Source organism: Podarcis muralis, chromosome 13 (genome assembly GCF_964188315.1).
Source record: "Podarcis muralis chromosome 13, rPodMur119.hap1.1, whole genome shotgun sequence".
Lineage (NCBI taxonomy): Eukaryota > Metazoa > Chordata > Lepidosauria > Squamata > Lacertidae > Podarcis > Podarcis muralis.
The window spans coordinates 7,804,347-7,826,066 of record NC_135667.1 but is presented as its reverse complement, the minus strand read 5'-3'; the positions used below and the strand labels follow the sequence as shown (position 1 = coordinate 7,826,066).

The window sequence follows — 21,720 nt, the reverse complement described above, 5'->3', positions numbered from 1 at the left end:
TGAAGGTTGCTCTAAAAAAGTATTTTAAGAGTTCCAAAGTACTCTGGTCAGCAATCTGAGAGGCTGGGCATCCTTACAACAGACCTCGGTTTGCCAAGATGCACTATGTACAGTAGAATGCAATCCTGTGCACTTCTACTCAGAAGAAAGTCAGCAAGGCTTATTCTTGGCATGGTGTATATAGGATTGCAGCCTTGATTTGGAGCTTTAAAGGTCCATCAAGATAATGCACATTATCTACTCAAAATAACGCTGCCTTCATGGAGAGCTTCACCCACGAATTCAAACTAAGAAAACAGTATTTGCAGACATCCTGTTAGGAGTGATACAACTGTGCTACTATGATGCTTTTGATTACTGGGGACAAGGGACCGCAGTCACCGTTACTTCTGGTAAGACAAAAATCTTCCTTTTACTCTTTGCAACTTCACAGATTAACATAGGCTGCTTTTTTGCACACATAGGCACAAAATTAGCCGCAGCATAGCAGAAAGGGATGTATTGTAGCATCTTCCTAGGTCCTAAATTAGTGCCTATTTGCTGCTTTCATTGTTGCTATTGTTATGTGTTGGTGAAATATGGCTTAGATGCCACAGAACCCATATTCGGACTTGATAAATAACTGTCAGAAAAATTACCACCTGTTGACTTCCGGGTTGGCGCCATCGCCGAATGGTGGACTCCCTCCGAGCTCCGGAGGGAGCCTGCTCGGCAGGGCTCGGGTTCTACCGCGCCGGCGACGCAAGGACCCTTAAAAACCACGGCCACGGAGGCCGTGGACATGGAGACTCGGCTGGCACCGTTAGCGCCCTCCCGACTCGTGAAGGAGCCTTTTTAAAGGCTACGGATCGGGTGCCGGGGAGAAGCGTGGTGCTTTGAGTCCTCTGCTATCCCTGCTGAGCGAAGCCGCATGCCATCCGGCGGAGAGCGCTGACTTCTTCCATTGAGAATTCGGACTTTTAACAACAACCCGTGAGTAATTTGGAAACCGGGTTCAAAAGGAGAAAAAAAGAAAAAAAAATTCGGATTTGATACAAGCGGGGGGGGATCCAAAAAGGAAGTCAGTCCCCCTCCCTACTGTAAACATTCTAAAACAAGGATTGGGAAACCAAGATCCAAAAAGAACTGTATTTCTGACTAAAATCAAGAATTCCACGATGGGAAATTACAAGAACTGTGCTGGAGGAAGAATTGAGGGAGAAGGAGAACGTAAACACCCCCCCGGGAACCGGGAGGATTGAGGAGAGAGCCTGGTGAAAAGGGACGGAGATTTTGACAGCTGTCAAAGTAGCTGTCAAAGTCGGAAATTCAAAGAGGATTTTATTGCGAGGACTTTGCTGGTTAAATTGGTTACAATTTGTTACAACTTGCTAAGATTTGGATACAAAATGGCGAAAACATGGATAACAATCGGACTTTTGGACTAGAGAAAACAAAGTTACAACAATCCCCCTAGAGGAGTTTCGGGACATTACAAAGATGGTCGTAAGTGGAAAAATACCTTCGGAATTTTACAGGACTCTTTATCTTCTGGGAAAGCTGCAAAACTGAAACAGTATTTTGTCTACAGGGTGTCCACATTAAAGAAGACAATAGAAATTTCTATTGAAGAGGGACTGAACGCAAGTTTTTGTTCCTGAATAACAAATGACCGCTGCAGAGCTACTAAACTTTCGAATTAGAACGGTTTAGCAGCGGAACAAGAGGGAACTGGACTACAACTTAGAAAGAGCAATGGGGGGAACTTTACAGTTTTAAAGATTAGAGACTAAGGAATTAAAGGTCCTATGGGGCCATTTCTAGATTTCTAGATTGGAGATTCGAAGTTAAATGTCATAAAAATAATTTTAAAAATAATTCTAAAAAAGAAAAAACCTGCAAGGAGCTGGGGCAAAAATGTGATTTATGGATTTAAGAATTCCAGGCAGACAACATAGATTGGTGGACAGGGGGAAATTAAACCGGGGAAGGGGGGGGGGAGAATTAGAATCCAAAGGCTTGTCAACTATTCTTTGAATTGGTTTTCTTTTTTCTACTATACTTTCTATTTCTTATATGTCTATTTTGTGGGGTGTTTTTATTATTAAAAGAAAGGGAAATTGTGGAAGGAAAAGGGGGTGGGCCTTGGGGAGAGAACTTTTGATTTTTATTAAGGACATTGATGAGGATTGTATAAATTTAAATTTGAATAATGCGGTAAACAATTTAAGTTTTAAATTAGATGTGAGAGCTTGTGGAGCCAACAATATGAAAGGGGAATATGGTAGGGGTGGGGGAGGGGGGAGTCCCAGAAAGTGGATGTATGAAAATAAGGTCTTGAATGTACTTCTATCTTTACTTTCTGTATTTTGAAAATTTTAATAAATATTATTTTTTTTTAAAAAAGAAAAATTACCGCCTGTTCCTCATGTGTCGGGACACAGCTAGATATGACAAGGGTCTTGAAGAAGAAGAAGAAGCCACTTGCACCTGTGGGTGCATTTTTGCACGTATTCCCGAGGGGAGAGATTTACTGTGTGACTGGGGTGCTTTTGACAGCTGGGGACCAGGCACCCTGGTAACCGTCACATCAGGTAAGCCACTGCACATCAGTTCCACAGAATGTCTTGTTATTTTTTGAGAAGGCTTTGTATGAGTTTTCAGTTGCATGAATTTCATTGCAATTATCGCTGACTGCCACTGGCTTTGAAACTGCATGCTTTTAAGTCACTAAACAAAGGTTGAAATGTTATTCACTCGTATAGTTCTTAAGATCTAGGTTGTTTTCCCAGGTTAGGGGTGTTCATGTGGATCATCAGCTTAACTTTCTGTGTTTCATTGTAATAGAGAGAAGCTCAAACAGTCAAATACGGCCCAGGTTAATGTTAAAAATTTGGACTTCTTTAGATAGAAAAGGGAGGAAAGATCCAAGGCATTTTGGAATAATCAATGCTATGCCAATTATTAGGAAAAGCCTTCATAGTGTTCCCCACTTCTGCCATATGTACACTGAGATCGTAGTTTATGAGTATTAAATGCTGCATTAAAGTGAGAGGCTGGAGTTAAGCACATTGCCCAATATATTGGTGACGCCAATAGACATTGCAATGGTCTAGAAAGGCTTTAAAATATCCCACCCAGCTGGGAAATCTTTCAGTGAATTCATTCCTGAAATTTCTTACTTGGTGGCAGTCTTCCTGAAGTTTTTGAAAGCACTCTGCAGACAATTTTCAGGCCAAATTACTTCCATCTATAATAAAATAAAATATAAAAATTAAAGAGAGATTGTTGCGAAGGTATGTCGGTTCCTAAGTGGTTTTTGTAGAGAGGAAGTACAAAACAACCCTAATGTGCTACCCGTTTGATTATTGGGGCCAAGGAACCATGGTGGTCGTAACATCAGGTAAAAAGCTTTTCCTACTCTTACTCACTTATTTTGTAACCTTTTTTTTCATTATCTCAGTATATCTGTGTCATATGAAATGCAATTGTTTTGAGACAGTGACAACTAAGGGCTTCTTCCAATGTTCCTTTGTGCAGAACTTCACCAAGACCCACACCCCAAAATTTGTTCAAACATTGCTTAAAATGTATGTCTGTTTCACTGCTGGGACATCTGTTTGGCTAACCATCTTTAAGAGATTTCTTTGAATACTTTTCTCACCAGTGAACTGCACAAACATCTGACCATTTGTAAATGCCTAAGTCTCAGTTAATGATCAGTTAATTCTGAAGAAACAAGTGGCAGGTCAGAGGACTTTTTATGTTGACTAATATTTTTTTGTGATTGTGAAAAACACTGCTAGTCTTCTACGTAGCTTAGTTTGAAATTAACCATAGGAAAGGTTGAAAACAGAGCTAGAAAATTGTTTTGAAGCCAAAATGTGTGGGTGGGGCATTTCTTCATTAGACCAAAATAGTGTTGCTAAAAGGTCCAAGCAGAATGAAGTTTCTGTGCCAAGTTGCTAGTTAGAATGATCTGTGTGCAACTGGTACTTCGATGTCTGGGGACCTGGAACGCAGCTGATTGTCACTTCAGGTAATATTTTTGTTATCTCTCAAATGTTTGAGGCAGATCACTGCCTCAGCAGATCACTTTCTGCCTGTTCTCTTAAATTCTGGAGAAATAGGTCGCCGTCAACCCCAATTACTGTCTAAGATTCATAAGAAACAGGAGTCAATTGTTTCATTTGTTTTCTTTCGAGAGCTACAATGCTAAATGCTTTTTTTAAAAAAGGAATAGAATTCTTTGTGAGATTCCATAGATAAATGCTGCAGTTCAGAACCTATTCAATGCAAGCTAGAGTATCTGATTCTTGTCAGCAGGGCTGTGGCAGAATAGTTTAGAGTCTGGATTACAGTCTATCCTGGGCAAAATGTGAGAATTTCCATTTATTTTTTAGGAGTGCCAATGAATTAAATTATTATAAGCATGTATAATTAATATATAATGGAAAAGATGGAAGCCTAAACCTCACATCTAAACATTCTTCCCTATGGGTAAATTCTCCAAAAGTCATTAGGACTTGTTCACAAATCAGTATATTGAGGGCCGAAACCACCGAGTGTGGGAATACATTTAATCTTGAAAGCCCTCTAATTCCCTGCATAAACCGGGTGGGTCAACTTTTTGTCCATCTTAAGAAAGAGATCTAACCAGTGTGATGACATGAGATACTGGGGAACAGGGACCCAAGTCACTGTCACTACAGGTAAGAACAAAAAGCCCTTGTTATTTCTGTCTTTAGAAAAGCTGCATGGAATTTTTTTATTCTTCCATTACCAGGGTTGGGTCGTTCTTCTGTTGCTGTTTTCTGGGTTCTCTAAGCTCTAGGGAAAATATGTCTCATGCCCGTGGAAAGTCTTGCTTCTCTAGTGCTGCAGCTTAATTCTATCTACAGTGCAAGCAAAAGTATTTGATCTTGATCTTTTTTTGAGCGTACTCAAGAAGAAATGAAATATAAGCATGACCGCTGGCTTAGCTTGATGTAAAAATCCTATATATTGTTAGTATGCTGATCAGGCTGAACTTGGACCACTTAGTGGATAGCTAATATTCAATGAAAATTTTAGTTATTTTGACACCTGGGGCCCAGGAACCCTCGTCAAGGTCTCAGCAGGTGAAGGGGGGAATATACTTTAGCAATTTCTATTTAGGATTTTGCACACCTCTCAGAAGATAATTAAGTGCTGTGTTACTATGCCTACTTCACTCACTGGGGCCAAGGGACCCTAGTGACCGTCACTTCAGGTAAATCATACATATTCTTTCTTATTTCAATCTGTTTGGTTGCAATGTTCGTTCTTTAAAAGTTAAGGTTGTTCTCAAAGCCATAGATCCTTATACTGGATTATGCTTTGGATCAGACCTAAAAATATTTGTTTAGCTGTAACTAAAAATGTTCCATCGATTCCAGGAATACAAGATTTTTAAAAAATAAATCATAGTCCCATTACACTGAGCATTCAGTGGTGTATTTCAGTACAAACTTGACAAATATTTAAATGAGCCAATAAATCTAGATACACAGATGTCTGGAGAGAGTGTCAAATACTATTCCATTTAAAGTCTTGGCAACAGGAAAGTATTGTTTAGTTTTTGTTCGCACAACACTGGCAGGTTAATCAATGTGATTACTATGCTGCCTTTGATTATTGGGGTCCAGGGACCATGGTGATGGTATCTCCAGGTAAGGATTTTCTATTCCATGTTTCCCTTTGACTTAAGTAGCTATTATATTTTACAATAAGATCTTTACTGGGTTTTAAAAAAAATGTCCTAAATGCAAGGTGGAGTGGTAGGTGTTTTCTGTCTCTTTATGGCAAGAGAAAATTCAGTTTCAATTAAAACAGAAGGGAAATATAGTTGTGTAAATAAATATAATGTATAATGGGAGGACAACATAGGAGATGTGACCTCTGGCATCTTGAGCTTTGAGACCAGTAGGTTTTTAGTTACTCAAGGCAGGAATTGGTATCACTGTGACTACTATGCTTTTGACATATGGGGACAAGGCACCCTGGTTACAGTGAGCAGTGGTAAGTTAAATTTAATGTTTTCCTTCTGTCTAGTTGTGTGTGATTTTTCTGTCTTTTTTTCCAAAGTGACTGTTGGGTATAAAAACAGCCTGGTACCTCAAATTGACTGCCTTTCTCAACCTAGTTATGCCGGAATAATCTCTTTAAACCAAAATAAATATCTTAATTATGCATCAGTCCAGCTCATGACCCAAACTAAGTTAATAACAAAACAGGGGCTTTAGAGAAATGCCTTCTAAAACTTAGAAATGTATGTGTTTAAATTCCACAACTTTTTCTTTAAAACATCTTATGCTGGTTGGGTAACTACGGTAGTTTCGCATAACGAAAACAACAGAGAGTCCTCTGCAGGCTTAGAAATGAAAATTTACGGTGGCAAAAGCCACAAAGTCTAAAAAAGCTTTTGCGACGACAAAGCTTTCCTCTCTTTACAGTGCCGAGAAGCTCTTTGTTGTTTTTCTTAAAGTATTCAGTTGTCTTGAACAATCCAGATTTAATTATGTTCTGCATCTTAAGCCAATTAAAAACCCCCATATTTATATTGAGTGTGTGTTAAAACTATCATTTAAGGGATAGTTTTGCGGGTTGCAAAGGACAGAAGCATTCCATATTAGGTTTTTGTGCATGGGATAGAAAGAGTTGGGGCACTGTGACTACTTCGACTACTGGGGACAGGGGACCATGGTCTATGTCACTTCAGGTATGATTTTAATTCATTTTCTCACCTGTATTCTTTAAATGCAGAGTTTGTTCCTATTTTTTAAGTGATGTCTTTGAAATGTTAGTCATTCCCGTTCATTATGTTTTTGAAACTCAAGTGTTCCTGTTGTGGGGCATGTTCTGGGAATTGAGGGAGTCTAACAGGACTCCAGGGAAGTCCAGTTCAGTTTAATGAGACCATTCCAGAGAAATAAGAATGTCTGGTCAAGTTCTGGAACGGATGGACCCTTGGTCCGGTCTGGAAAGATAATTCTTCTTTTCTTATATAAATTGCTATCTCAAACTCGCTTACTTAGAAAATATACCTTTCATTTAAATGTGTGGAATTTACTTCCAATATGTGTGTTTAGGATTGAGATTTAAAGTAGGCTTAGACTTTTTTTCCCCTACCCATGTTCTGAAAAATCTTATACCGCAAAGTAAATCTTACAGGCTTGTCCTATGCATGTTTACTTGGATGTAAGTGCCACAGAATTCTATGTGTCTTACTACCAAGTAAATGTACATAGAGGTGCATACCTATTCAGAGTAATTGAGTAAACAAGATTATTCAGTAATTCAAAAACAGTCGGTCGATCAATGAAAGTTTTTGCAGCCTCTCCCCATAAACATATTCCAATGTGACAACTGGTTTGATCACTGGGGACCAGGCACCTTCGTCACTGTTACAACAGGTAAAAATATTTATTTCTCTCATGTACTTCTTTGCAATGATCTTCCTTGTAAATACTGATTGCCTAAGGCAACTTTCCTTGGATTTACTGAGGTCTATTTCAGTGAGAATTTAATACTTTGTCTCCCATATAGCTTGTAAACCAAAGACCAAAATTAGTCTGCCTCAGTCTTTTCTTCATCCCTACAATTATATTTTTACGCTTTCTCTGAAAATGTTTTTAATATGTTCGCTACACAATTGCAATAGTCTAGAAAGGTTGCGCTTGCCAAAATACTGTGGAATATATGAGAAGAAATTTTGTTAGAATCAGAATCTGTTAGAGATTACCGAAGAACTAAGCTGAAGGGACAGTTTGTTAAATACAGTATCTCCAGACAATTGTGTTAGTGTGTATACTACGGATTAGACTACTGGGGACCTGGGACCTTTGTCGCCGTTAGTTCAGGTAAATCAATATTTTTTCTAATTCAGAACTAATTTCATTCATAACTGAGCAGATGGGATTTCTCTTTGAGTTGCTTGGGTCAATCTCCAGTGCATTTTGAAAGCCTTAAAGGAACTTAAAAGCTGCAATTATATGTGTCAAATAGATTTAAGATGGGGGGGGGGTATTTGTGCCTTGGTAGCGTCTAATTCTATTCCTTAGTGGATCAAAAGTTTAAATGGACAAATAGAACTGCATTCTTATAACAAATGCATAATTTAGAAATCTGTCTATCCACTCTTTCTCAGTAGTTCCCTCCCGTTTGTTTATTCTTTAATTTGTTCATTTTTTTCTGTCTACCCTTCAGTCGGTCAGGATTCATCCCATCTTATTACTCTCTGTCTATTTGTCTTTCAATCAAGCATAATACTAGGTCGCAGTTATAGACAAAGTCCTGTGACACTTTAAAGAGTAAATAAGTGTTGCGGAATGAATTTCAGAGGGAAAATCCTACTTTGCCGGATCAATAAAGTCCTTGTGTACATCAGGTGAAGTAGTTTCTCTCCTAAAATTCACTTCACAACAAACTTAAGACATCTTTAATATGCCACTGTTATTTATTTATTTATTTATTTATTTATTTATTTATTTATCTGCCTCCCTTTATTCTCTCTAAATTAAACTGTTACCAACCGGTGGGTTCTGCTTAGCTTGTCCTTAGTGGTGAGGGCAAGGTGCTTTTGACATGCTTAGAGACTTACTAGTCTTTTGTTTGTTTGTTTAACTAATTCTGAGGCTGAATTCTGCAATTGAATTTATGTTTCTTTGGCTCCCGGCTCAGATTAAGCCTTTGAGCAAATTGAATCTTACTCCTGATTCTCATGCACTGTGAAATTAATGGGAGTGCTAATTAATATGCATCAGAATCTAAAATAATTAGCACAATCAAGAAAAGATTTTGAAGGGTTGGATCTATTCTTTTCTTTTTTGTGTGAAAAGAAAATGGCCGATTACTAAACAGGAACGTTGGGGGGGGGGGGCAGATTAAGACAACAGGTGGCCAAAGATTCGTTTCTCTGTTTTGATTTATTTTAAGACCTTGTGTTCCATTTCATGGAGTTTCTAGCACCTACAGTGGTTTCACATGGTGGAAAATAGCCCTGAACGTTTCGAAAACAACAGAATAACACCTGTCTTTGAAAGATTTCTGTTTTCCCCACAAAAAATAACCCAGATTTAGCATTTTTTGGTTTAAAGAAAAAAGATGAATGTCTGTTCCGTAAGCAATTGGTTCTGGACTCTAGAAGTTTGTGAATCTTATTCGTGTAGAAATCATACATTTAAATGGTAAGGAAAAAATACTTTATTCCTCTTTTTTCAACATTTTATTTGAGTATTATTATTTTACTACAATTTAGAATATGTCAATTATTATTTTTATCTATTTTGAACAAATTTAACATTTATTAACAATTTACACGAAAATATATTGAGATATTTTAATAGTGTTCTCTTCTGTTGCTTATTTTTGTGAAATAATGAGACACGGATTTTAAGAGCGAATGAATTTGTGGCAGGAAATTATAATTTATTGTTGGTTTTTGTTTGGTTTTTCTGAGTATCTTTTATGGGTTTTTCTGTTTTAACTGGATTTGTTTTGTCCTATGCGGTCAGGGTTTTAAGATAGTTTATATCTGTAATTTCTGCTTTTGATTGAAACTTTTACCTCTCTATGTAGTAGTTTTAATTTGATTGATTGATTCAGATAAGTGATAGACTTAACTGGAATTTTGGACGACAAATGGAATTATTTTTTAATGATCAGAGTTTATATCAAGCTAACTCAGGAAAGCTTACAATAACAAACCACTGCTAGACTATTAATTTATTTAACAGTGAATAATCATGTAGGGATTTTCCCACATCTTTAACTGGCATGATTTCTAAATTTGTAATATGAGGATCAATACAAGGCTTTACTGGGGTGTATTTAACAGTAGTTTTCCCAGCTGATTGGGATGTTCGGCATCCCATGCTCAGTGAGGTGGTATCCAACCTTTTACCCAATGTACTACTAGTTCTGGAGTGCCTGGGTGGTCAACTGGACCCACCCGGCATCCCCAAAGCTTGAAAAGAAGCAAGCCTTATTCTTCATCATTTTGGCAGCCTAGGATGGAGCATCCTTGATTACTGATGTTCAGAAGGGACTGAGAGGCATGTCTTCCATGCCTCTAGCAGGTTTAGATCTAGATCTACAGGACCAATAGCCAGAACATGGAGAACAACAGGAACATCTCTGAAGGCCAGGGCTCAACGGTGGTGGGGAGAGCCGATGGGCTTTCTGCTCAGTTGAGACTTTGAGAGTAATGGGGGGAAGCAGGTGGCCACCCCCAAGCTTTTCTGATGCCTGCTGCTCAGTCAGCAGGCATCAAATCTTTCAGAACCATAGCGGCCCTAGCTGGGGCAGGGCAGCAAGGAGTATCTCTTTGAGGCTGAGTACCTAGCTAGGGAAGAGTTTCAGACTCAGATGCAGCTTTGGGAGCGATGGAGGGGATCGCTCTGGAGATCCCTTAGCTTATCCAAGTTGGTATACTGAGCTGGAATGCATGCAAGCCTTTCAGATCTCTAGCAGCTATAGCCGGAGGTTGAGGGGCAACCTGGACCTCACTGAAGCCAAGAGCTCAGCCAGGCAAAGCTGGAGGGCTCTCTGCTGAGCTGTGGCTTTGGTAGCAAGGCAATGGGGGTGTTATGGCACCCTCCTAGCTTCTCCAAAGCCCATCACTGAACTGGGAAGCACATGAGCCTCGCAGAGCTCCAACAGTTTTGATCCCTATAGTAGCTACAGCTTGGGCAGGGAGGGCAACCTAAACCCCAGAACTTAGCTAGGGAAGAGCTGGGTAGCTCTGTGACCAGCGGCAGCTTGGAACACATCAGGGAAAGCACCAGCAGCCCCCTAGCTTCTCTGATGACCACCGAGCGGTGGTCTACGGCTAGGAGCTATGAAATGCTTTCAGACCTATAGCAGCTACAGCTAGGGCAGGGAGGGCAACCTAGCTAGTGCCCTTAGCCAGGCACCAGCTGGATGGCTCAGTGCTCAGCTGTGTCTCTGAGAACACTGCAGCAGCCCCCTAGCTTATCTGAAGCCCACCGAGTGAGTAGGAGCTAGGAAGCCTTTTCAGAGCTATAGCTGCTAAAGCTAGGGCTGGGACAGCAGCCTTGAGCCCAGTGCACAAACAGGGAAGAGCTGGACAGTACCTCTGAGAATGGTGGGAACGTTCCAGCAAAACCGCTAGCTTCTCTGAAGCCCACCACTCGGCTAGGAGCTAGAAAATGTTTTCAGAGCTATGGTAGCTGCAGTTGAGGCTGGGAGGGCAACCTAAAGCCCACTGTTTAGCCAGGGAAGGGCAGGATAGCTCTGTGCTGAGCTGTAGCTCTTGAGAATGATAGGAAGGTTCCAGCAGCTCCCTAGCTTCTCTGAAACCCACGGTTTAGCTAGGAGCTAGGAACCTTTCAGGGCTTTGGCAGCTACTGCCGGGGCAGAGAGGGCAACCGAAAGCTAACTGCTTAGCCGGGGCAGGGCTGGGTGTCTCAGTACTGTGCTGTTGCTCTGGAGAATGGTAGGGAAGGTTCCAGCAGCTCCCTCGGTCTTCCACAGCTCAGCTAGGAACTAGGATATCTTTTCAGAGCTATAGCAGCTAAAGCTTGGGCTGGGACAGCAGCCTTGAGCCCAGTGCATGGCCAGGGAAGAGGTGGACAGCACCTCTGAGAATGGTGGGAATGTTCCAGCAAAACCCCTAGCTTATCTGAAGCGCACCGCTCAGCTAGGAGCTAGAAAATGTTTTCAGAGCTATGGCAGCTACAGCTAGGCCAGGGAGGGCAGCCTAAAACCCACTGCTTAGCCAAGGAAGGGTGGGATAGCTCTGTGCAGAGCTGTAGCTCTTCAGAATGGTGAGAAAGGTTCCACCAGCTCCCTAGCTGCTCTGAGGAGCTTGGAATCTTTCAGGGCTATAGCAGCTACTGGTGGGGCAGAGCGGGCAACTGAAAGCCCGCTGCTTAGCCAGGGCAGGGCTGGGTGTCTCAGTACTGTGCTGTTGCTCTTGAGAATGATAGGGAAGGTTCCAGCAGCTCCCTCGGTCATCCACAGCTCAGCTAGGAACTAGGAATCTTTTCAGAGCTATAGCAGCTAAAGCTTGGGCTGGGAGAGCAGCCTTGAGCCCAGTGCATGGCCAGGGAAGAGCTGGGCAGCTCAGTGCTGAGCTGCAGCTCCGAGAATGATGGGAACATTCCAGCTACCACCCTAGCTTATCTGAAGCACACCGCTCGGCTAGGAGCTGGTTAATATCTTCAGAGCTATAGCAGCTACGGCTGTGGCAGGGAGGGCAACCTGAAGCCCAGCGCTCGGTTGAGGAACAGCTCAATGGCTCTGTGCTCAGCTACGGCTTCCAAAATGGCAGGGAAAGCACCGGCAGTCGCTTAGCTTATCTGAAGCCGACCGCTTGGCTAGGAGCTAGGAAATATTTTTGGAGCTGTAGCAGCTACAGATGAGGCTAGAAGGGCAAACTCAGTCACGGAAGAGCTGGGTGGCTTGGTGTTCAACTGTGTCTCTGGGAATGGTGGGCAAAGCACCAGCAGCAGTCCCCTAGTTTTTCTGAAGCCCACTGCCTAGTTGGGAGCTAGGAAATTTTAACAGAGCTACAGCAGTGACAACTGGGGCCACCACTTAGCCAGGGCCGGGCTGGGTGGCTCAGGACTCTGCTGGGACTCTTGAAAATGATAGGGAAGGTTCCAGCAGCCCCCTAGGTCATCCAAAGCTGTAGCTGGGTTGGGGATGTAACTGGAGTCTCTCAGTGCTTTGCTGGGTAAGAACTGGGCAGTTTCACCCCTCTGGCTTTGGAAATGATGGGGGAAGCTCCTGGTAGCCCACTAATGTCTCTGAAGCCTAAGACTCATCTGAGATGAATGTAAGCCTCTCCTGCCTCCGGCAGCTGTAGCTAAGCTGGAAGAGCAGCCAGATTCTCTCTATAGCCAAATGCTCAGCTAGGAGAAAGCTCCATTGTTCCCCATATATTTCTGGGCTTGGGAACTATGTGGGAAACTCTTGAGACCCACTGGCATTCATTGAAGCCCAGCACTGAGCTGGGATCCATGCAAACCGTGTCTCAAATCCATTTCAGTTTTAGACTGAAAGCAGCTGAACCTAGGGCAGGGAGACCAGCCAGCCAAATCCTGAAGCCCAGTGATCTGCTGAGAAAGACCTGGATGGCTCCCATCTTGGCTGCAGCTTTCAGAATGATCGCGGCAGGGGATCTGGCAACCGCCTAGCTCCCTTGACTGCTCCTCTGGGGGACTTGCAAACTTTTCAGATCAATGGCAGCCAGAGATGATGACCAAGGAGCAAACCAGGGTCTCTCTGAAGCCGAGCACTGAGCTGAGAGAGAGCTGTGTGTTTTCCTGCTGACATACAGCTTTGGAAATAGCGTTAAAAAGCCCCTAGCTTTTTCTTATGCAAGCTTTTCCCATCCATAGCAGCAATAGCAAGGGCAGAGGGAAAAGTGAGAGTCTCTCTGAAGCCGAGGGCTCAACTGGGGAACAGCTTGGAGGGCTTGCTGCTCAGCTCTGACTCTGAGAATGATGGGGGAAGCTTTCAGAAGCCCCTTAGGTTGTTGGAAAGAGAACTACCAGTACATGCAAGCATGGAGATCTATAGCAGTTCTAGCTGAGTTGGAGGAGTACCCAGAGTCTTTCTGAAGCTGAGTGCTCAGCTGAGGAAAAACTGGGTGGCTGATAGGCAAAGCCCCAGCTTCTCTGAAGCTCACCGCTCAGCCCTGAGATAAGAAATATTTCCAGTGCTATAGCAGCTGGAGTTGGGACAGAGAGGCATCTGGGCTCTCTCTGGAGCCCAGGGCTTAACTAGGCAAGAGCTGAGTGGGTTTGCCTTCATTTCTGGCTTCTGTGATGGGGGCAATTTTTGGCATCCCCTAATTTCGTGGAAGCCCAGCGTTGAACTGTGATGCAGGCAAGCTTCTCAGATTTCCAGCAGCTATAGCTATAGTGCAGGAAGCACCCAGGATCTCTCTGAAGCCAAGTGTTCAGCTACAGCGAGGGCTCTGTGTTCAAAATGATGGGGAAAGCACCAGCAGCCCCCTTGCTTCTCCAAAGCCCACCTCTCACCTAGGAGGTGAGTTTTTTCAGAGCTATATAGCAGGGTTGGAGATGCAACAGGGATTTCTAAGAAGCTTGATTCTCAGCTAGGAGCCTTGCAAACCTCCAAGATCAGCCCTGGCTTGGGGAGGGCTGGCTCCTTCACCCTGTCCTCCCCGAGTGCATATACTCAGCCGAAAGAATTGCATGGTTCCCTGTTGAGAGCTGTGTGGCACAAGCTTTGAGAAGGCTGGAAAAAGCAACTGTGTCCCCAACCTAGCCACCCTGAAGCTTAACACTTAACCGGGAGGCAGAAAGCTTGCTAACTCAGAAGCAGATTTGAGACAAGCTGAGGAGAGCAAATAATTTCTCCCAGCTGTTTTAAGAGCCTCATACACGAGCCCATGGAAAGAGCCGTAGCTCAAGGGGTGGCACAAATCCTGGAGAGCTGCTGCTAGGCGATGCAGACAGTACTGTGCTAGATGGACCCAATGGTCTGACTCGGTATAATTAAGCTTCCTATGTTCAATAGTGGCTGGGAACTTCAGTTTAGTCCAGGTTTTAGAAAGGCTTTGAGGTAAGCAACCTGTCTCCACCTCGCCCACCTCTGCCTGCCTCCCTAAAACCTGGCACTCCATTTGAAGGTATTCAATCCACACAGCTCAGCAGTGTCTTTGAGAAACCTGGAAGAAGCCAGTCAGCCTCATCCCCAAGTGATTGTAAGGATCGGGAAGCAGGTGGGGGACATTTGAGAGGCATATCTCAGCACCATTTGTGGGGAGGTTAGTGGCTCAGCCAGCTTCCTCCTGGCTCTCCCATGCCCAGCTCTGGGTAGGAAGGCACGCAAGTCTCCCCATTCTATACTGCTTAGGATGGCTGGTGGGGAAGGGAAAGGTGCCTCCTTTCCAGTGTCCACAAACCTGCAAATCTCCCAGCCCAACATAGTTTCTGCAACTCCTTTGGCTTGCCAGCGCAAGACTAGCTGGAAAATTATAAGCTTCATAATGTGCAATCAAGACAGCTACTGAACCAGGCATGTTGCATCCTGAGCAGCTTCAGACTTGAGATTGCATTAGATACAGTTATTGTATTGGAATGGAGTTCAGGTCTCTCTCATTCAGCATAGCTGTACTCGATTGTATATCACTTGTTTCGTTTGGGCACAGTTGCCGCCATTTCAACAGACCAGAGTAGCTGCACATTTAACAGCAGTCTGATACGCTGACATCCCTGCTGTGACAAAGGTCACCTGCTGATTTCCGTGCATCAAGTTGCTGCTAAAGGCACAGGAGAAGAGCAGAGCAGTTTTCCTGGTCAGTTGGCAACCATAACTATGTATGTGTTTTAGTCTCACAGATTCTAGTTGCCGAATGAAGAAACAGGTCAGGGTGCCCATGGCTGCTGCTCTGCCCTTCGTTGGTGCAGAGCAAAAAGCTACGACAACCCATCTGAAATAGTTCCGAGTTTAGCCAGGGAATGACCACTATTTAACCATTGCTTTGTGCTTTATATGGGGGGGGGTGGTGCTCATTGGTGTCAGAAATATTAACCTGCAACACAGTGCAGATTCCCTTTGATGGTTTAAAAGGGGTCAAGGGCTTACTGCATTAGATATAGCTAAGGAGATTCATGGTGTCAATAAGTGTAGTACAATGAAAGATGCCATATTTCTGTTGAATTAGCTTTCTTTGAAGTGATTGGGTTTCCTTTTACAAAAATCGTTTTGATTCTTTTGCTGGTTATGCTGTTCTGGTATGGAAGGGTACTGTATAACATAGCAGTGTTGAACGGTAATCAGAATATGAAATGGCTCATGATTTTGCAAGAAAGTGTGTGTGCTCCTCGAAATCTCAAAATCTTCATTCCATTTTACCGCGCCTGACATTGCCCACTTTTTTAAAAATGTGACCGTTTCAGAGGGTGCAGCTGACTCTCTAGAAGTGTTGTAATGAAACAAATACTGTACAACAGAATAAGCCAGATGTGAACTCCACAGAAAGCAAAACGAACAGCCTCACAATGTTTCTACTCCAGTTGCATTCTCCTCGCTGCCAGCTCATTTCTGCTTAGATTTTATATGCACTTACTTTTATATGCACTTATGCGCCCCATTATATTCAGTGGGACTTACCTTTGAGTAGACAAGGATAGGGTTGTGCTTTATGGTTGTTATAAAAATGGTTCCTAGCATGGACCTCTGGATAACGGACATAATGAAACAGCTTTTCTGGTGGCTCTTGCTCCTTCACTGAGAGTAAATAGCCTTTCTGATGGTTATTATAGGGAAGCATGACCAACATTTCTTTTCAGAGCTTTGGCCAGTTGTTATTCATCAATGATGAAAGGGGAATAATAGGCAGTGTGTTTCTCCAGATGATGCTATTCAGTAACAATGCTGTACATATTTAGACACTTTCCCCAGGTGCTGTATTTTCATTAACTGTGCAATTCTTACAACAATATTGTTTCCGAAGTGGTTCAGAGTGATGAGGCTAAGGTTACATATGTCTGGACTGACTAGACTCCCAAGTTCATAGCTCAGGTTCTTAAACACCCTACACTAGCTATAAGTTATGGCTGAGAACTAGGAGAAAGGGAATTCTACTTACAAAGGGAAGGAGGGAGAAGACTGGGCATATTTCATGCAGAATGGGGTTAAACACAAATACATCCAAAATGTCAATTTTCTGTTGAAAAACACCTCAACAATACAACAATCCATCTAATAACACACATATACTCGTGTTTGATACGCTTGTCTCTCTTTCTCAACAATGCAACGGCTCGCTTCCTTTCAGTTAGTTAACCCCGGCTGAACTTTTAACACCTTCCAAAAACCCTCCATCCTTCTGCTTTTCTTCTCCCTCAGTTCCCTCAGCTGCCCCATCTCTTTTCCCTCTCATTGCTTCTCCTGGGAGCGAGGGCAGTGAAAAGGTCACCATCGGGTGCTTGGCCAAGAATTTCCTTCCTGACTCGGTCACTTTCTCCTGGAACAATAAGAACAATGTCAGCGACAGTACAATCACGTCCAAGAAGTTTCCTTCAGTACTCGGCTCCAGTGGGACTTACACCGCAAGTTCCCAGGCACTTGTCCCAACTGCTGCTTGGACAAATGATGATCCATTTTACTGCAAGGCTGACCACCCTTCTGGAAACGCAGTGATACGAGTGATCCGTGGCTGCGGTAAGTGAATGTATTTGTCTCGTCTTGTTCAACATTCCCAACATAACAACACAGGCCGTCTTCAAAAGATTAGACACAACTATTCAGAGGCTGTCTATTGTGGCACATACTTTCAGAGGTGCTGATATGTTTCTAAAAGAGGAGATCAAAGCTGCATCCTCTGTCCTAGCTGAGTAGGATATGCCTCACTTGTAGCATGGGAAATGTGCTCTGCACATGCCCAGCAGTGCACATTCCTTCCATTTGCTCCAATGCTGTGCTGTGACTCTGACGGCTCAGCCCAGCTTAGCCTTGACTCAAACGAAGCCCTGCTTCCCATTGAGTCAAAAGAATGCAAACATGTTTCTCCAGTATGCATCACAATACAGCTAGAAGACAACCATGTGAACATGTATTCCTAAATACAGCTGAATATACACGTATATGTAACTCCAGTCCTTACACATTTACATTTTTTCTGTTGAGAGTGTTGTACCAACCTGCCATAATTCATTCTTTCCTGCAATTCCCCCTCTTTCTCGAGTAGAAACACCAAAGGAACCACCCAAACCTGAGATGTCTGTACGTGCACCACCCATTCAAGCCTTTTTCGGCAGTTACCTGAATGCCACCATCACCTGCAGCGTAGTTAACCTTCCCTCCAGCAAGTACACACTTCAGTGGCTAAGGAAGGGACAGGTACTTGACTCTGGCTTCACCACCACCCAGCCAATCCGAGAGGGCATTGGTTACAGCATAAAGAGTGAACTCATAGTCACCAAGAGAGACTGGCTCAGCGACGTTTCCTTCTCTTGTGCGGTGAATGGCAAGGACTTCAATGACACACTCAAGATCAACAAGAACTCTTTTTGTGAAGGTGAGCTTCACTGTTCTTTTATGACCATTCAGAATAAGAATAATCTATCTCCAATCCCAGTTCCACTGCTCAATGCAACCCTATTTATTTATTTATTTTCAAAAAAACACCGGTATCCTTCAGCATACACCCAGAATGATTAGGAGGCGAGAGAAACAATAATTTCAATGTTGGATGAGATCTCAGTTCATCCATATTCTGATATCAGTGTATGAAATATTCTCCTCTATGCTAAAGACCCATGTTGATATTGTTCTACAAATGTAAAATCTCCTAGCTCAAATTTGCTATTTAAAAGGGCCGTGCCGTAATTCTGAAAGCCCTATCCTGTAGCTTTTCTCAAAAGATTCTCAGCTTTGGTGGGTCCCCAAAGTAATGAAGTCCATCTTGTGGAACACACAAGAGCTCATTTCTACAAGTTCTTTCCTGCAGAACATAGTAGACAGGTAGTGAGAGGAAATTCCCAGTTGATCTTAGGGTCAAGCCACACATTATATATAGCCAGTATTCAGCAAAGGTTAAGAGAATTTGATTTGGGCATGAGGAAGGAGACTTTGAAGTAAGCTGGGTGTTTAAAGCATTGATTGCCAAAAGTGTATGGAAGACTGGTGTGTTCTGTTGTCTTAATTACTGTGGAACCAAACCTTGTTCTCACTTATCTCATGTCATTCTTCAGGTGACATTTCTTGTAATGAGGATGTCCGTGTGGAAGCAATCCCACCATCCTTCGCTGACATCTTCCAGACCAAGCTAGCCAAGCTGACCTGCAGAATTTCAAACGTACCCCTTGAACAGGATCTTACGGCACTGAATGTTACCTGGACAAAAGAATCTGACCAAACACTACTGAAGACCGAACTTGGAAAGCCAGAAGATCAGGCTAACGGGCTTGCTTACATTGATGCTACAGCCACCGTGTGCTCCACAGAGTGGGACAGCGATGAAACGTTCACGTGCAAAGTTAATTTCCCAGGCTTACTTCCTGAACCTATCGACAAAACTTTGAAAAAGTTTAATGGTAGGTACCTGTTTTACTTCATCCCATGGAAAGATTACACATTAGCGTTGTTTGTTTTCACAGATCCCTAGATCTGTCAGGCTCCTCATCCGCCCTCAGAATAGTTGCCACCTGAAGAGAAATTTGGTAGAAAGTCAGCGGCCTTCAAAAAAACTCATTCAGCGTATTCAATGATGCCCTTACTTCAGTAGCTGCTGGAGCCTATGAGCTCCTATTAGGGTATCCCAGTGGACACTTTCCTTACTTATTATTTTGACAGCTGCTTTTGGAACTCTTACCGTTATGAACCATTGAACTAGGCCAACCTGAGTGACTACGACTTGATGAAGGCCACATAGCAAACTTCAGTCCACACTCCTCTGCTGTTGGACAGGACCTGTATTCTCACCTTGCTCTAGTGCAAGGTGTCCTACTCTAGTATCAGCAGTGTCAATCTTCTTAGCATTGCCTCCTATACTTTAGGGAGAACCATGTGATCCAACTGTTCAGTATAAACTAGGTCCATTTCTGGACCATAAACGGCTGTTACATCAAAACTAGGACTTGATCCATTTTGCTGCCTCGCCAATCTGACTTGCCCAGTTCCCTTTTTGAAAGGCTTCACTCTGGTACTTAAAGTGCCTTGTCTCTCTCAAAACAGCCAAGCCTATATATCAGAGAGGCCAAAGGTTAAGTCAGGTCTCATGAAACAAAAGGAATTGTGGGTAAAAATGATAAGGAATGCACATTTGATTGTCTCTTCATTCCTTTTCTTCTTTTTTTACCTTCCAGATGGCCCCCAATCTAGCCCAGCCGTCTATGTCCTTCCCCCTACCTCAGAAGAACTAGCTCTGCGAGAAACAGCCACCCTCACTTGCCTAGTGAAAGGTTTCTCCCCCAAAGGTATCTTTTTGCAGTGGCTCCACAACGATCAGCCAGTGAATTCTGCAGATTTCTACGTCAGTGAACCCAAAGAAGAGCCCAAGACACAAGGAAAGTTCTTCGTCTATAGCATATTGTACATCAGTGAAAGTGACTGGAGTCATGGAGACCGTTACACTTGTGTCGTGGGACATGAGGCGCTGCCCGTGAACAGCACTCAGAAGACCGTGGACAAGAACACGGGTAAACCAACTGTTGTCAACGTCTCCTTAGTGCTCTCCGATACGGCCACAACTTGCAACTAAACACCATGATAGTTTCTCTCATGCATCCTCCATGCTCCCATGACCACCAGAATCTGTTTCCTCCTTGTGTCTCTTCCTGCTTCATTATTGATTCTTCAGTTGAAAATTGGGGTTTGATTCTAAGGAAAGATGTGTCTCAAATGTTAAAATGTTAACTGACCACATCTTTTGGAAGAAATAAATAGTTTGCAATAAAGTATTGATTTTTTTCAAACAATGAAAGAAAACCTGGCTTCTTGTGGGAAATGTTGATATGACAGTTAATATTAACCTTCAGTTGCGCAAGCATGGAATGAGACACCTAACTCCCATTTGAATACAATGGGAAATAAAGCTTCTCTGGAAATTCCACCCACAGCAACCCTTTTAGCTATTATGTGGATGCTGTAAGCATGAGATTGTTGGAAGTTGAATGAAATGTGAGAGTTTGCACTGCAAGTCCTGACTTATTGCAATCGTACTTCCCCTCCCCAATCCCTGCCACTAACTGCCTTGATCTTTGATCTCCTAGCTCTTTGTTCCATCTCTTCATCTCCCTATTAAAATACACATCCCAACAACTCCTTCTTCTAAATTGTTCTATCCCTACATCTGGGGTGGAAAATAGCAGGTTAAGAAAGTTAGGTGCCACCTATTCTTATATCTAATGACATTGATTTCCCAACTCCAACATTGTGTAATTTAGAGTCATTCTCAACTCAGCCTCCCCCTGGCATCTTAAAAACAGAAGGAAAACACTCTGTACATGCAGGGGTTACCCTGTACAACTTTAAAAAAAAAAAAAATTGATATGAGGAAGGGGATGCATCATTCACTGGGCGTTCACAAGCAACCACCTATATCCACACTTGATACTTGGTGAAGAAGTCACTGAGAGTGATTTCAGAGAGCATTTGAAACACACACGTGCAAGGTATTTTATGAGATCAGTCATTTTAATATTGACATACTGGTGCAAAATATATGAATATCTGAAGCTACACATACAATGCACAACATGTTGTGGACTTAAGTTCAGTCGGTTTGCGGAAGCTGATTCAGTTTATCTTGATTTTTGACTGAGAATTTAAAACAAAAGGCTGAAGGCAATAGCAAAACGTGTACATATAAATAATCATGTGACTAGGTGATAGCAAGGCATCGCTTCCATTTGGGTTCCCCACAGTACAAGTTTATCAAGTAGCAAATAGCCAATACCTTACATCAATGATGATAATGATCGCAACCACCACCACCAAGGTAGTCTCCCACATGTCAATGGATGACATTGAGGGGTTCTCTTGAAGACACTCGGGTGCATATCTAGCAACAAAGTTCCACAGTTAATCTATAACTTTAGAAACAGAGCATTAAATAAAAAGTTCATGAATCACTTAATTCATCAAGACTCTTGCTGATGAAAGAATCTAGAACTCTTGTGACATAAATAGTAATCTCGTCCATTACTACAAAATAGTAACATTTTCATAATCAGTTTTTGAGGGAGAATGCTACGCTGAAACTGTTGACACAGATAT

General features: G+C 42.7%; 1 protein-coding gene and 3 gene segments (V, D, J or C); all 4 read left to right on the top strand.

The window, feature by feature from the left end:
- Positions 1-3,447: 3,447 nt before the first annotated feature.
- LOC144325057 (uncharacterized) overlaps positions 3,448-21,720 on the top strand; it is a 45,628-nt gene continuing 27,355 nt past the window's right edge. The window contains exon 1 of the mRNA XM_077916918.1: positions 3,448-4,018. The gene's annotated coding sequence lies outside the window, so the exon portion shown is untranslated. The remainder of the gene's footprint in view (positions 4,019-21,720) is intronic.
- The window catches only part of LOC114583608 (immunoglobulin heavy constant epsilon-like), a 179,784-nt gene continuing 164,736 nt past the window's right edge, over positions 6,673-21,720 (top strand). The window contains 1 exon segment of the C gene segment in view: positions 6,673-6,718. Coding sequence covers positions 6,700-6,718 — 19 coding nt within the window.
- Positions 7,180-21,720, top strand: part of LOC114582620 (Ig gamma-2C chain C region-like) — a 99,951-nt gene continuing 85,410 nt past the window's right edge. The window contains 2 exon segments of the C gene segment in view: positions 7,180-7,233; positions 7,325-7,412. Coding sequence covers positions 7,180-7,233; positions 7,325-7,412 — 142 coding nt within the window.
- LOC114582621 (Ig mu chain C region-like) lies at positions 7,449-20,399 on the top strand. The segment is given in 6 exon segments: positions 7,449-7,460; positions 7,802-7,859; positions 16,849-17,163; positions 17,690-18,019; positions 18,696-19,037; positions 19,809-20,399. Coding segments are annotated over 6 exon segments (1,452 nt in total).